General features: G+C 50.9%; 1 protein-coding gene across 7 annotated transcripts in view; it reads right to left on the minus strand.

Moving 5' to 3' along the window:
• Positions 1–14,936, minus strand: part of PHACTR1 (phosphatase and actin regulator 1) — a 567,248-nt gene that overhangs the window by 64,695 nt on the left and 487,617 nt on the right. For all 7 annotated transcript variants that reach the window (XR_004343598.1, XM_030314831.2, XM_030314829.2 and 4 more), the window contains one exon: positions 4,175–4,496. Coding sequence is in view for 6 of the 7 variants with exons in the window: in XM_030314831.2 (XP_030170691.1) it covers positions 4,175–4,496 (322 nt within the window). In the remaining variant the exon portion in view is untranslated. The remainder of the gene's footprint in view (positions 1–4,174; positions 4,497–14,936) is intronic.

Here is a 14,936-nt window from a genome sequence, read left to right on the forward strand (position 1 = left end):
TACCTGGAATGATAAAACATCACTTTCAAAAAAGATATGAATCATCAGGAAAGGAAACGAAGACCATGTGATTTCAGGAAACCGACAAAAACAAAATCTCCAACAAGACTGGATCAAACCGATTTGCGATGTGCCTTTTAGGGGCCACTGAAGGGTGACTTTCCGTGGAATCTGGTGTAACATTCACTACTGCCTCTTGGACACTTTCAGGGCGTGCCATGTAACAAGACAACTGATTGGATGGACTAAGTCCCTCGAATCAAAGGCAAAAAGAAAAGGCGTCAGGCTGAAATCCCAGCAGTTTACGATTTTGGATCCTAGACGCCTACCGTGACGCGGGGGCGGCCTCCAGCTTGGCCACGCAGGCGAGGGCAGCCCCGTGACCTCGGATAAACACGGCCCCCTTCAAGTTTGCTTCAACTTAGTCTCTAGTTCCTTCCCTCCTCCTGTACCCCTCCCCCCCCAGAACGGGTGAGCCAATGCTGTGAGCGACCAACCCCGTGTCACATTTTTGTGTCATTGAGCAAGTTCAGGTTAGAGTAATTTGGAACGGATTGAGAGTATTCTTGGGAGACCACGAACAAGACGATAAACGGTCTAGAAGCCATCTCAATAAATGATTATTATAACGAGTTAGGGATTATTCGTGCGGAGGAGAGAAGCCCTTCATAAAGTCAATGGTAGCTACCTTCAAAGCTTGGGAAGCTTTTCACAGGCAGGGAAAGAAAACTGAGGGGGTATAAGTTATGAGAAGTAAAGCTTTTGACCTAACGTAAGAAATAACTTTGTAATAATCGTACCTTCTTGACAACAGGGTGGGCTATCTTGGGACCCAGGGAGGTTCCTGTTCTCACGGGGAGTAGAGGACAGGTGGTCAGGAACACTGCAGTAGCCAGTGGGCTGGCTGCCTGGGTGCTTTTTATGGTCCTTTTCAATGATTTATTTTGACAGAGAGCCCAAGTTGGGGAGGAACAGAGAGAGAGGGAGAGAAAGAGAATCCCAAGCAGGCTCTGCACTGATTGCACAGAGCCCACTGAGGGGCTCAAGCCCACGAACCGTGAGATCATGACCTGAGCCAAAATCAAGAGTCGGGTGCTCAACCAACCGAGCCACCCAGGTGCCTCCAAATCTCTCCATCTTTATTTCTTTCGGTGGTAGGCTTCTCTTTCTCTGGAGGGTGATCTTGTTAGAGTGATATATACATGAATTCCCTATGTCCTGGCTGGTCTATCAGAACAACCCTGTGTCTTGACCGAAGACAGGAAGGGAGTGAGACAGGAAGTCATAAGAGTCTGAGGGTAGCACGGAGCACAGGGGGCTGCCTTGGTCGTGCTGTTCCCTTTCCTATCCCCTGTGTCCATATTATATTGTGATATTATGGAACAGAACAAATCTGTTTTCTTGGATTCATTTCAGTAAAGAACCTGACCCGGTCTGGGTCCAAAAGACCTATCCATTGGTCTACACTCAACTGAAATGTTCTGCAAACACGCGCAGAAATGACTGAAGAACAGCGTGTCACTTGGTTAGTACTTTCCATGGAAACTCTTAAAGTGGCATCCTTTGAGTAGAGACGTATTTAGCAACTAACACGCTGTCCTGAGTTCCTGCGAGAATCTCTTTCAATTGATTCAAGTTCCTACGAGATACGAAGACTTACTCGATATATAGTCGGCGTGGGGATCGGGAATTATGTTGAGTATTAGCTGTCTCCAGGACAACAGTTGTCCTGTTGCGGAAAGAGTTCTGGATTTGCATTAGGAAGACCCAGGCTGGGGAATGTGTCCCCTCGATTTACTACCTGGGATGGTGCTTTTCAACACATCTGTGAGGAAGGACCAGTTCTGTTGGCCGGTTGGTTGGGATATTTATATTTTCAATCTATCACAGACTGATGCTTTTGTAAAACATGATAGAAAATATATAAAAAATGAAACCCTTTTCTATTATCATATTCAACAGACATAAAATCATTGTCCAATCAGTAGGAAAGTGTCTAAAAGCTTGCTCTCAGTTTCTGTACCTATAGGGTTGCAGATGGCCAACAAGCAATCTGTGGACCACTCTTCTGAGAAGCTGGCATTGGGGAGCTCACTTAGCCTGCCTTAGTTTCTCTACTAACCCAGCCTCCCTAGCTGATGTGAGGATTAAGATGATAATAGTCCATCGAAGACTAAAAAGTGTCATCCAAATTTGAAACGACTACCTTCCTTATTAACAATAACAGTAGTTGGAAAGGATGGTAAGGGGCCAAAGCAATCTTTTTTCAGTGAGGGTGGATATTAATATACCACCAAGTCAGAGTTCCTAGCAACGACTACTTCCTCTGGAATCAATTAGAGCCCAAACCCAGAATACATGGCTGAGAGTCTGGACACTAGATCAGAAAGCTCCTGACCAGGTTCATCTTGCCTCTGGCCCTCTGGTGGCCAGCAGGCCCTCCAGACTACAATTCTCCCATCTGTAGGACCCAGCTAACAGCTGTCACTACTCTGGGACAGATACAGACGGTCCTGAACTCCAGACACCTTCTGCACGGTGGAGTGCAACACTTTCTTCCTGTGATGCTAGGGAATTAGGTCAAGCAACATGCCTTGGAATCACACTGGGAAATCTGGCAGAAGTGGGGTGGTATTTGAACACACACACAGACAGACACACACACACACACACACACACTCACACACACACACACACACACACACACACATTCAGAACGAGTCCTTCAGATTCTCTTCGCAGATCTCCCAGCAAGGTAACTAGAGGAGGATTCTGGAGAAGGAGGGGGCCGCATCAGGTGTGGCTAAACATTAATGGCTCAGTAATCAGGCTACAGCACCCCGCCTCCTTCATCAGCAAAAACAAGGGCGTGCCTTTCTACCTCTCCTCGCCCCCTACTTCTCCACTGCTGTCCTGCCGGCTCCCATCCTTTCTTATTTCATATTCAAATCATCTTTCTCCATTATAAAAATAATATACACAAAATAGAAAATTAGTACAGAAATATATGTAATAGACAAATAAAAGAATTTCTCTCCTTCTCCCCATCTGAGGGATAGCCACTATTTTTTTTAAATTTCTTTAATGTTTATTTATTTTTGAGAGAGAGAGAGAGACAGAGAGAGAGAGCGAGCACAAGTGGGGGAGGGGCAGAGACAGAGAGGGAGGCACAGAATCCGAAACAGGCTCCAGGCTCTAAGCTGTCAGCACAGAGCCTCACGTGATGCTTGAACTCATGAACCTTGAGATCATGACCTGAGCAGAAGTTGGACGCTTAACCAACCGAGCCACCCCGGTGCCCTCCACTATTAATGACTGTGTGTATATGTTTTCAAGAAATGTTAAGAGTTATAGAAGCATATGTGTTATATACAAAACACATATATGTTACTCTTTATACGTATTTATGTACTTACATATACTCACATATAAATACATATATTAATATATTTATATTTAAAACTTACATTAAATATATATTTTATATAATATATAATTTATTACAAATGTAAATGTTTAATATGTATTATATATCTATGTATTTATATATTTACACATATGCTATTTATACAGTACATATGTGGATACATCTGTTGCTTTTTCTTTTTTTTTCAGAGAGAGTGGGGAGAGGGGCGGGGGGGGGGGAGAGAGAGACAGAGGGAGAGAGAGAGACAGAGAGAGAGACGGAGAGAGAGAGGGAGGGAGAGGGAGAGGGAGAGGGAGAGGGAGAGGGAGAGAGAGGGAGAGGGAGAGAGAGGGAGAGAGAGAGAGAGAGAGAGAGAGAGAGAGAGAGAGAGAGAGAGAGAAACCCAAGCAGGCTCCACACTGTCAGCACAGAGTCCAACGTGGGGCTTGATCTCACAACCCGAGCTGAAATCAAGAGTCAGATGCTCAACCGACTGAGCCATCCAGATGTCCCACTTCTCCTTTCCGATAAATGTGACAGGCGACATTTTTTTTTTCTTCCATACTTCCCTTGACATTCGGTTTTCGGTCTGGTTTTACTTTCAAACTCCCCTCCCCGCCCCCCGCCCCCCACCCCAAGTGAGAATGAGCCCTTACCCTGGTCTTGATATTCCTCAGTCATGGTCAGATCCCGACCACCTTACCCGGCCGAGCCCACCCCCCTCCTGCCCTGCCTCCCGTCCCCCCCCCCCCCCCCCCCGCCAGTTACCTTTCCAGCCTCTGCATGGTCATGGCCAGCGTTTTGTTCAGCTCCTCTATCATCCTGCAGCCGGAGGGGTGCATGGGGAGGGAGCCGGTGGTGGAGGGCAGGTGCGGCCCGAGGCTGCCGTACTGTAGCTGGTGCTGGATCTGGGACGGCAGGACCGTGTGGTGGTGCTGGGCCCCGCTCTGCTGGCCGCTCTTCTGGGCCGCGTAGGACGCCAGGGAGAGGTCTGGCCCCCCTACAGGCATACAGATCATGACTTTCTTTGGAGGTAGCGGAGGGGACAGTTTCACTGGCAGACAAGGCAATTTCACAGGGGCGCCAGGATCTGCAGCACAAGGAGGGCGAGAGGCACACGTGAGTTCTGGGGGGGTGGGGGGGGCGGAAGAGACCTAGAACACCACTCGTACCCACCTTGGGACTGTGGGCACGGACGCGGGCCCCCACTGAAGACACCAGCAGGGTTGGTGACGCCCACCCAGCACCCACCCGCTCTGGTTTCCCGCCTCGAGGGAGCTCAGGGACCCAGGGATTAGCCATGTGGGTCACACGGCCATCAGGCTAAGTATTAGGCTCACCAGCAGCAGGAAGGGGAAGTGAATGCGCTCTGTGTGATCACAGAAACCCCTGGAACTTTAACCAGACCTGCTCTAGGAAATGGCATGGTGTCTACAATTTTACCACTGTCATGTGAACACAATCCTTTTCAGCCGGCACTTTCTTTTTAATTCTTCTTCTTCTTCTTCTTCTTCAATTTACACCTTACATCCAAGTTGATTAGCGTAGAGTGAAGCAATGATTCCAGGAGTAGATTCCTTAGTGCCCCTTGCCCATTTAGCCCATCCCCCCTCCCACCACCCCTCCCGCAACCCTCTGTTTGTTCTCTGTATTTAAGGGTCTCCTGTGTTTTGTCCCCCTCCCTGTTTTGATATTAGTTTTGCTTCCCTTCCCTTATGTTCATCTGTTTTGTCTCTTCAAGTCCTCCTATGAGTGAAGTCATAGGGTATTTGTCTTTCTCTGACCAATTTCGCTTAGCATAATATCCTCTAGTTCCATCCACGTAGTTGCAAATTCACTTTCTTTTTTTTTTTTTTTTTTTCAACGTTTATTTATTTGTGGGACAGAGAGAGACAGAGCATGAACGGGGGAGGGGCAGAGAGAGAGGGAGACACAGAATGGGAAACAGGCTCCAGGCTCCGAGCCGTCAGCCCAGAGCCTGACGCGGGGCTCGAACTCCCGGACCGCGAGATCGTGACCTGGCTGAAGTCGGGCGCTTAACCGACTGCGCCACCCAGGCGCCCCAATTTTATTTTATTTTATTTTTTTTTTTTTTTAATGATTTTGTGGGCGTTTCAACGTTTATTTATTTTGGGACAGAGAGAGACAGAGCATGAACGGGGGAGGGGCAGAGAGAGAGGGAGACACAGAATCGGAAACAGGCTCCAGGCTCCGAGCCGTCAGCCCAGAGCCTGACGCGGGGCTCGAACTCCCGGACCGCGAGATCGTGACCTGGCTGAAGTCGGGCGCTTAACCGACTGCGCCACCCAGGCGCCCCAATTTTATTTTATTTTATTTATTTATTTTTTAATGATTTTGTGGGCGTTTCAACGTTTATTTATTTTGGGACAGAGAGAGACAGAGCATGAACGGGGGAGGGGCAGAGAGAGAGGGAGACACAGAATCGGAAACAGGCTCCAGGCTCCGAGCCGTCAGCCCGGAGCCTGACGCGGGGCTCGAACTCCCGGACCGCGAGATCGTGACCTGGCTGAAGTCGGGCGCTTAACCGACTGCGCCACCCAGGCGCCCCAATTTTATTTTATTTTATTTTATTTTTTTTTTAATGATTTTGTGGGCGTTTCAACGTTTATTTATTTTGGGACAGAGAGAGACAGAGCATGAACGGGGGAGGGGCAGAGAGAGAGGGAGACACAGAATCCGAAACAGGCTCCAGGCTCCGAGCCGTCAGCCCGGAGCCCGACGCGGGGCTCGAACTCCCGGACCGCGAGATCGTGACCTGGCTGAAGTCGGGCGCTTAACCGACTGCGCCACCCAGGCGCCCCAATTTTATTTTATTTTATTTATTATTTTTTTTAATGATTTTGTGGGCGTTTCAACGTTTATTTATTTTGGGACAGAGAGAGACAGAGCACGAACGGGGGAGGGGCAGAGAGAGAGGGAGACACAGAATGGGAAACAGGCTCCAGGCTCCGAGCCGTCAGCCCAGAGCCTGACGCGGGGCTCGAACTCCCGGACCGCGAGATCGTGACCTGGCTGAAGTCGGGCGCTTAACCGACTGCGCCACCCAGGCGCCCCAATTTTATTTTATTTTATTTATTTATTTTTTTAATGATTTTGTGGGCGTTTCAACGTTTATTTATTTTGGGACAGAGAGAGACAGAGCATGAACGGGGGAGGGGCAGAGAGAGAGGGAGACACAGAATCGGAAACAGGCTCCAGGCTCCGAGCCGTCAGCCCGGAGCCTGACGCGGGGCTCGAACTCCCGGACCGCGAGATCGTGACCTGGCTGAAGTCGGGCGCTTAACCGACTGCGCCACCCAGGCGCCCCAATTTTATTTTATTTTATTTTATTTTTTTTTTAATGATTTTGTGGGCGTTTCAACGTTTATTTATTTTGGGACAGAGAGAGACAGAGCATGAACGGGGGAGGGGCAGAGAGAGAGGGAGACACAGAATCCGAAACAGGCTCCAGGCTCCGAGCCGTCAGCCCGGAGCCCGACGCGGGGCTCGAACTCCCGGACCGCGAGATCGTGACCTGGCTGAAGTCGGGCGCTTAACCGACTGCGCCACCCAGGCGCCCCAATTTTATTTTATTTTATTTATTATTTTTTTTAATGATTTTGTGGGCGTTTCAACGTTTATTTATTTTGGGACAGAGAGAGACAGAGCACGAACGGGGGAGGGGCAGAGAGAGAGGGAGACACAGAGGGAAACAGGCTCCAGGCTCCGAGCCATCAGCCCAGAGCCTGACGCGGGGCTCGAACTCCCGGACCGCGAGATCGTGACCTGGCTGAAGTCGGGCGCTTAACCGACTGCGCCACCCAGGCGCCCCAATTTTATTTTATTTTATTTTTTTTTTTTTTTTAATGATTTTGTGGGCGTTTCAACGTTTATTTATTTTGGGACAGAGAGAGACAGAGCACGAACGGGGGAGGGGCAGAGAGAGAGGGAGACACAGAATCGGAAACAGGCTCCAGGCTCTGAGCCATCAGCCCGGAGCCCGACGCGGGGCTCGAACTCCCGGACCGCGAGATCGTGACCTGGCTGAAGTCGGACGCTTAACCGACTGCGCCACCCAGGCGCCCCGCAAATTCACTTTCTAACAGGCATGGGACTAGAAGCCAGCCCTCGGTTCAAGTCCACTAATGGCATGTCCCTGCACAAGCGGCATCAGTACTGCTAGCCTTAATTCCCTCATCTGGAACCTGGGGATGATGCTTTAGGAGGATTCGTGGTCACAGGGCTCAGGTGCCCCCACGGGGAGGCAAGGCTTCCACGGTCTGTGGGCTATTTAGCTCATCTCTTCACGTCCACACTTGACCTCCATGGAGTCTGAGCATGGTGGCTGGGCTCGCTGGCCCACTCATGTGGCATCCACAGTTGGGCTGTTCAAACTGTACGGAGGCTCCACTACCCATTCCTGGGCCCCGGTGGCAGGTGCACACACCCAACACCCCTTGGTTCCACGACAATGTCTCTGAAGCTTCCCAGAGATGCTCTAAACTTAGGGGAGCTTCGGGACAGACTAGCCCTTGGGGCATCTTTGGGATGACCTTGCAAATTCCGGGACATGATCTAGCACCGGTGGGGGGCATGGTTGGGTCTTGTGGGCTGCGGGTGGGCCTGGGAGAAGCCTAGCCAATAAGAGCAAGATGGTGGGGAGGGGGAAGGCCGTACGGCATGTGTGTGATGCAGACAGAGCTCTCTGAACTTGACAGCTGGAATCCACATCAGGGGGCACTGCAGGGTTCTGGGGACTTAGAGTTTTCTCCAAGTATCTGTCTGCTTCCCGTGTGGCCTTCCATAGTTTAACCCCCACAGTTCTGCCAAAGTGACATCCTGAGGGCACCAACCTGATGTCACTCCTTTGTTTAAACCCCAGAGATAGAAATAGAGCCCACCTTCCTGGCACATCATCCATGGCTCCCATGGTCTGCGTTTAGATGTTTAAGTCACCTCTCTATGCTCACACTTTCCCTCCTGAAGCCTGCTCTGGTTCTCCTGTTAAACACAGCCTCTCCGGGGTGCCCGGGGGGCTCAGTTGGTTAAGCGTCCGACTTCAGTTCAGGGCATGATCTCACAGTTTGTGAGTTTGAGCCCTGCGTCGGGCTCTGTGCTGACAGCTCAGAGCCTGGAGCCTGCTTTGGATTTGGGTTCTGTGTCTCCCTTTCTCTCTGCCCCTCCCCTGCTCACGCTCTGTCTCTCTCAAAAATAAATAAACATTAAAAAAAAAACCCGCCTCTCCTACCATATCCGAAAGACTGTAGATCAGAATCTCCTACTGTTTCTCTCCTGTGGATTTTACCTATTTGCTGGCCCCCAAATTCAGTGTCCACCCTCCCCTAAATCCCACACAATGTGTGGCCTTTGTCCCTCACATCCCTCACATGGGGCTGTCACGATCTTCCCTGGTCTCCTCAAGGCTCCCGTCGCTCAGCACGATGCTACTCCTACGTCACAGAGAAACCCAAGGTGTGCATGCGAGGCCTCCCCTTCCCTCCAGAACCACTGCGTTCCCCAAACTAGCTGATGTCTGCACACCCCTGGGCCTTCTCCACTTTCTCTCAGTTTGGAACATTCCTCTCTGTTTTGTCTTCTTGGTCAATTCCTCCTCTCCCTTCAAGATCCAGCTCAAAAATGACCTGCCCTGAAGAACCTTCCTGGGTCCTTACCTCCCTCCTTCCATTCTGCACCCGGCAGACCTACCTTGGGCACGAGGTAGGTCAGTGCTAATGGCAACAGTGGCATCATGATGACAGAAATAACTCTAGCCGCCCCTTACCCCATGCTTACCATGTGCCAGATACTGTTCTAAGTGCTTTTCATTTCAGTCCTCACAAGGAGCCTCTGGCATAGACACACAGCATCTCACTTTTACAGACGACGGCACCGGAGTCTGAAGGTACCCAACAGCACTTCCTGCTAACATAGCTGTCTCCTCTCCTGGAGAACAAGGACCTCGGATAATTTGTCATTCTATGCTTAGCATCTTGCACGGTGCCCAGCTCACAGAGCGAGAGGCTCACAACATGTTTCTAGAACGGGCTGATGCTACGAGGCTCTGCTGTGGGATGAGTTCTCACCTTCCCCAGAAACAGATACTCTCGGGATGGGAAAAATGGGAGCGTAAGGTGGATAAAAATTTCAGGATCACGCAGTTGTGGGTGTAGGGACGCGAAACCGTGGATCCTAGAGCTGAGATACGAGGAAGCCTAGCAATTCCAGGAGGCCTGAGAAAAGATTGCTCCCCAATGCCAAAATGGCAGCCAATCATGACCACGGGGTTCCCTCATGCTCCTCCACAAAGGCTCACCCTGTTTGTCACCAGCCCCCAAGCACAGGACACAAGGTAACCACGTTCAGGAGCATGACCAATGGTGCTCACCGCAAAGTGGCTGAGATGTAGAAACTCACCCCCCTCTGTCCAGTTCCTGCTACCGAAGGGTCCACTCCCTTGACTCTCGGAAGCCCTCACACAAACCTAGCAAATGCAACGTGTACGGAAGTGTTAAGGGTTTCTGCCCAAGAACTCTTAGCCTGTCCTTCCTTCCTTTGCAGATCTAAGGCAGTAGCTAGGTGCTCACTCGCTTGGGCAGGAGGAAGCAGAGCCAGGAAGGCAGCATGGAATGGTCTACCTGGGAAGGAACAGTGATTACCTTGAGTTCTACCCATCTCTGTAACCTATAATGTCCCGCACACACTCTACCACACGACTTCCCGTCACCACGACTCCAGCAAAGCGTCCTTGGTTTCTTCACTAGGAAAATGGCCAAGGGAACACCAGGACTTCTATCAGAATGGGTAAGGAAGTAATGACCGAACTAGCGAACACGGTTACTTTCATTGCTCAAGAAAGGAGATGCTGGGGTCCCAGGGGACCCCTTCTCTTTTCCTGCATCTCCTTTCCGGTTGTTTTACTCTACACGGTCATCAATTAAATAGGTGTGGGAAATGAAAATGAATTATTTAAGGTAATTTTTTAGCTCGGTAGACCTGGTATAAAGAGAGGAGATTGGGAAAAAGGGTCAAATCAGCTGGAATTATCAGCTTTCAGTGAATTCGCTCTGCCATACCCATCTTTCTCCAACATGGTAGACAAGTGAGGAGGGTCTAGGCAGCCTGGATCTTCAGTAAGTTTCAGTGCCTGTTTTTCTATCTTTATGACATCTTAATACCACGTCATTGCTCATAACAGATCTGGAGCCATTCTGAGTGTCTATGACTTTATCTTTCTGTCCCCTGCAAACTTCTGTGTTCTCCACCCCCTTGACCACTGCACCAGTCTGGGGCCTCAACTCCTCTTACTGGGTGGATAGCAGGGTCCACCCTCCTAACCCACCTGCACCCCACAGGGGCATCTCCCTACAGCACGTGTCATGCCGGAGGTCCCATGAGGACTCCCTGCCCCAGTCAGTGCTACGGGTCATCCAGCCCAGCCCAGCCCAGCCCAGCCGGTGCCTCCTGCCCTACAGCTCCCTGGCCAGGCCAAGTTTCCACACTGAGTTTCTCAGGAACCATGCTCATCCTCAGTCAGGGCTTTTGTCACACCTGGCCCCCGAAAACAGCCTCCCAGCTCCTGCGGGATGATCAAGATTGCATTCACCCTTCAAAGCACAACTGAAGACCCGACGTCCCCCGTTGCGGCCTCTCCTGCTCCGAACTCCCGCGGCCCTGATGGTCAGGGCCCTGATGGGGTCACCTCCATTTAATTCCGCCCGATTCTGTACAGGTCAAGGCCAGCTGCATTTGGATGGCTCTTCCCACATGTGCTACTGCTGTCCCCACGGGATGCCCAGAGTGGAGCGTGGGGAAGCCCAGGCTCCTGCAGCCTCATGGTCCTCAACCCCAGAGGCGCGTCACCCTCATACCGATGCCGACCCGCCTGCCCTTCTCAGGGATTCTATCGGGGTGCGGGGCGCCCCGCTGCGTACTTTTTACAAGCCATGTTTGAAAACCCCTCAACTTCTTACTCCTGCCCTGTTCTCTGAAAACGAAACACAGAAGGGCGCTCATTCTTAAGCAGAGTTCTTGGACCACCTGCAGCGGTCCCAGCACTGAAGCGGTCCCCAGGCTTCACCTCTGACCTGCTGAATGAGAATCTCTGAGCCAGGGGTTTGGAGTTTAGCTGCTTCCCAGGTGCTCCCCGGTCAGGAAGTGAGAGGAAAGAATCGGGGAGAACCACTGATTGAGGGTGCTGAACTGCTTGAAGCACAGTGCTGCCCGAGGCAGGGATACGATGCATCGGTTCCATCCGGCCCCTGGGCCGGTCCGCGGCATGGTCTCCAGGTTCTATTTCTACGCCCCCAACCTACAACGAGTAAAAGACCAATCTGCAGGAGACCAAAGTACTGAAAGCTAAACTATCGGAGATCCACTCACCTCACCAGTAGCTGTGCCTAAATCTAACGTCTGCAATTGAGGGACTTGTCTTTAAACGGATTTGTCTGATGGCACTCCCAATTTAATTGTCTCTTTATAAAAATCACTTATCATTGAGCATCTCGGGGATGAAAAGATTTCCTATATCCTTCTGGGTGAATTTTTCTCTTTTATTTGCTTTAGAATGCTTTAAGGACATTTCAGACAAGTTTGCCTAAAGAGCCTGTCTTCAAAATTTTGTCTCAAGCAATAAATACTTAATCAGATGTCTCGCTTTTCCTACCGAGTTGATTCAGTGCATGAGATCCCTCTTGCCTCCTTCTTGCTGATTTTGAAACGCCCTCTGTGTGCTTCTGTGTGCAGTTATTAAACAAATGAAGAGCCGTATACCCAGTACTCATTTCTGTTTAATGAGCCACTGGCATTTTTGTGACAAGGATGACAGACGGAGATGAATGGATTGGGGACGCCCTGCGTGACTTCACGGTTTCTTTCCAAGAGGCCAATTTCTCAAGGCAGTGATGTCACCCACTTCACTAGGAAGGTATGGGAGAGGCAGGTTCCTGGGCCCCCCTTGCAGATTCAGATTCAGCACGCTTACAGTGGGGTCCAGGAGTCTGCTTTGCAGAGAAGCTCCCGGATCACGGTGACCTCGGTCGAGACCACCCTGAGAAAGAGCCCCCAGAGGCATTCAATCACTTCCAGCATTCGTCACGCTAAACACAGAAGATAAACTGTAAAATCAAACACTCATCCAGCTCTGTTTCAGTTTTCCAATCTGTGAAATGGGGAGGAATTAGGAGGTCGTAGGCTTCTTGAGCCAATTACATAATATCAGTACGTACCCGGGGCAGCACGGTGCCTGGTACTCGGGTAATGAATAGTAGCTATGAATCTGGTCGCTATCATTGTCTTCATTACAGAACTGCTCCCTCAGGGGCTCATCTATTCCCCCCAAGGTTGGCTAAGGTGCCATCACTAGGCTCTCATGGGTCCTGTATTTCCCTTTGTCACGGCCTCTCCTACGGTCAGTTCAGTCCACTTCATTTTTCTTGACTTGCTGCCGATTTTTACTTGCAGTAGATATGACAAGTGACACATTGCTTGTATCCTGCTCGGTGCGGCTGTTTCCTCACGTGGCCAGGGACAGGAACTGGGCCCAGGGCATAGCAGGTGCTCCATAAACATCTGTTGGTTTTCCTTCTCGTCACGTCTTCGGAGCAGCGGGAAAAGGTAGAACTTAATGACCAGGGTCTCCTATGCGAAGGCTCTGCTAATCAAAGTGGTCCGTGGACCGGCAGAGGCAGTGACTCTTGGGAGCGAGTCGGACACGCAGATTCCCAGGGCTCAGCCCAGGCCTTCTGAATAGAATCTGCGTCTTGACAAAGTCCCCGGGGGACTCTGCACCCGACAACTCCAATAGGCTATCTTCTAAGAGCCACCGTTTTGCGAAGAGGCTGCTCCCTCGTGCAAAATGGGACGCGCGCAGGGCCCTCTGGGGGCGATTTTGCTCCTGCACCTGCTCTCGGAGCGCTGAGCAGGGGCGGTGGGAGGCTTCTCTTGCAGGCCTGCGAAATCACCCAGGTCTCAGCAGAGCTGAGGTTTAATCCCAGGTCCAAGACCAAGGAGCTCTGTCACTTTGCCTGAGACGTTAGCCTTCCTGAGCCTCAGTTTGCTCATCTATACAAAGGGAGCATAACCCGCCTTAATGTCTACCCAGCTTCTTCACGGGGACCAGCGGGCTGAAATCCAGCCTGAGGCCTGTCCTGGGAAGGGCAGTCACCCCCAGAGGAAGGGGCCGCCTTCTGTGAATTCATTCTTCCAAAGGGCACCTATTTATAGTTTTTTTTACAACTTTTAAAAATAACTTTCTATAACTTTACAAAGTCCCTGAACAGTGAGCGGAGAGCCTGAGTGTAAATCTGTGCAGCTGAGTCCTTGATCTGTAAAAGGAGTTCACCAAATACAGGCTTCGTTGGTTCTGAAAAAGTAATACATTCTCTGCGTCTCCCCACAGGTTGCCGCGAGGGTCGGACGAGGCGGACACACTCTGATCTGCGGACCGCCGTATACCTCTGTCCCGTTGCTTGCAGGGCACTTGCTGAACCCTGGGAGAGGGTCCCCCTCGGCCTGATGCTGCCCGGCTGGCGTGGGAAGCGAGAAGTCAAGACAGCAACGGGGAGTGTGGTGGCTTGACGTGTGGTGGTTCTAAGTCAGTAGGCGAAAACCCAGCTGCAAGTGAACCAAATAATGGGAACGAGAGCTTCGGAAGGACCGTCCCGGCAACCTTCCGGGCTTGCGGCAAAGCGGTGCGGGAAGAAAAAAAAGGCACAGCCATCGGGGTTCCGGGTGCTGTCCTAAGACGCGCTGCCCTGCATGGGCATTGAGGGCTGGCAGGAAAGAACCCAGAACCTGGAATGACAGAATCCAGACTCTCTGTGGTGCAGCAGCTGGGAAGGATAGCAAATCCTTATGTGTGTGCATGGAGGTGGGGGTGGAATTCAGACTCTTTACCTCTAAAAATCCAGGGATCAAGAAGGTCTCCTTTACCTCGATAGCACCTCGCTGAGTAAAATACTTTGCATCCATGGGAGGCATGGTGTTTATGGGTTGCCAGAGGACCCACTCTAGCTCCTGCATTTATAATGATGATTGTGGCTGGTCCTGCTGGGGCACGCACAGAGCTCTCTGCTTGCTGCCTTCAAAATGGATGAGTCCTCTGCAGCCCGACCGATGGAGATGCAGCATATTCATAAACCTGTCTATGCTGATGGAGTGCAAAAAGCAAAATAAACCAGTTCCAGAGAGCAAGGAAAATAAACTCCAACTGTGGGTGTCACGGAGCCATAAAACCCAAGAAGCTCTATTTCCAAACACGACACCGCCCTGGCTTACGACTTCAGACAAGGAAATGAAAACCCCAGGTTCCTTCTGTAGTCCATTCTTACGCCACAGGACCGGAGTGTCTAACAGAACCAGTCTGGGCTAAAGGAACACAGCCCGAGCCTCTCTCCTCACTTTTTTTATTAACACCTGCTGGAGAAGCCCATTTATAACCGAGGACGCGTCAGAGCACTTGTCCGTGAGAGTAGCACTTAGTGTCTGCGTGGACAGAGGTGGGGTAACGGTTGCTCGGTCATTTGCCACCTGG

Source organism: Lynx canadensis, chromosome B2, assembly GCF_007474595.2.
Source record: "Lynx canadensis isolate LIC74 chromosome B2, mLynCan4.pri.v2, whole genome shotgun sequence".
Classification (NCBI taxonomy): Eukaryota; Metazoa; Chordata; class Mammalia; order Carnivora; family Felidae; genus Lynx; species Lynx canadensis.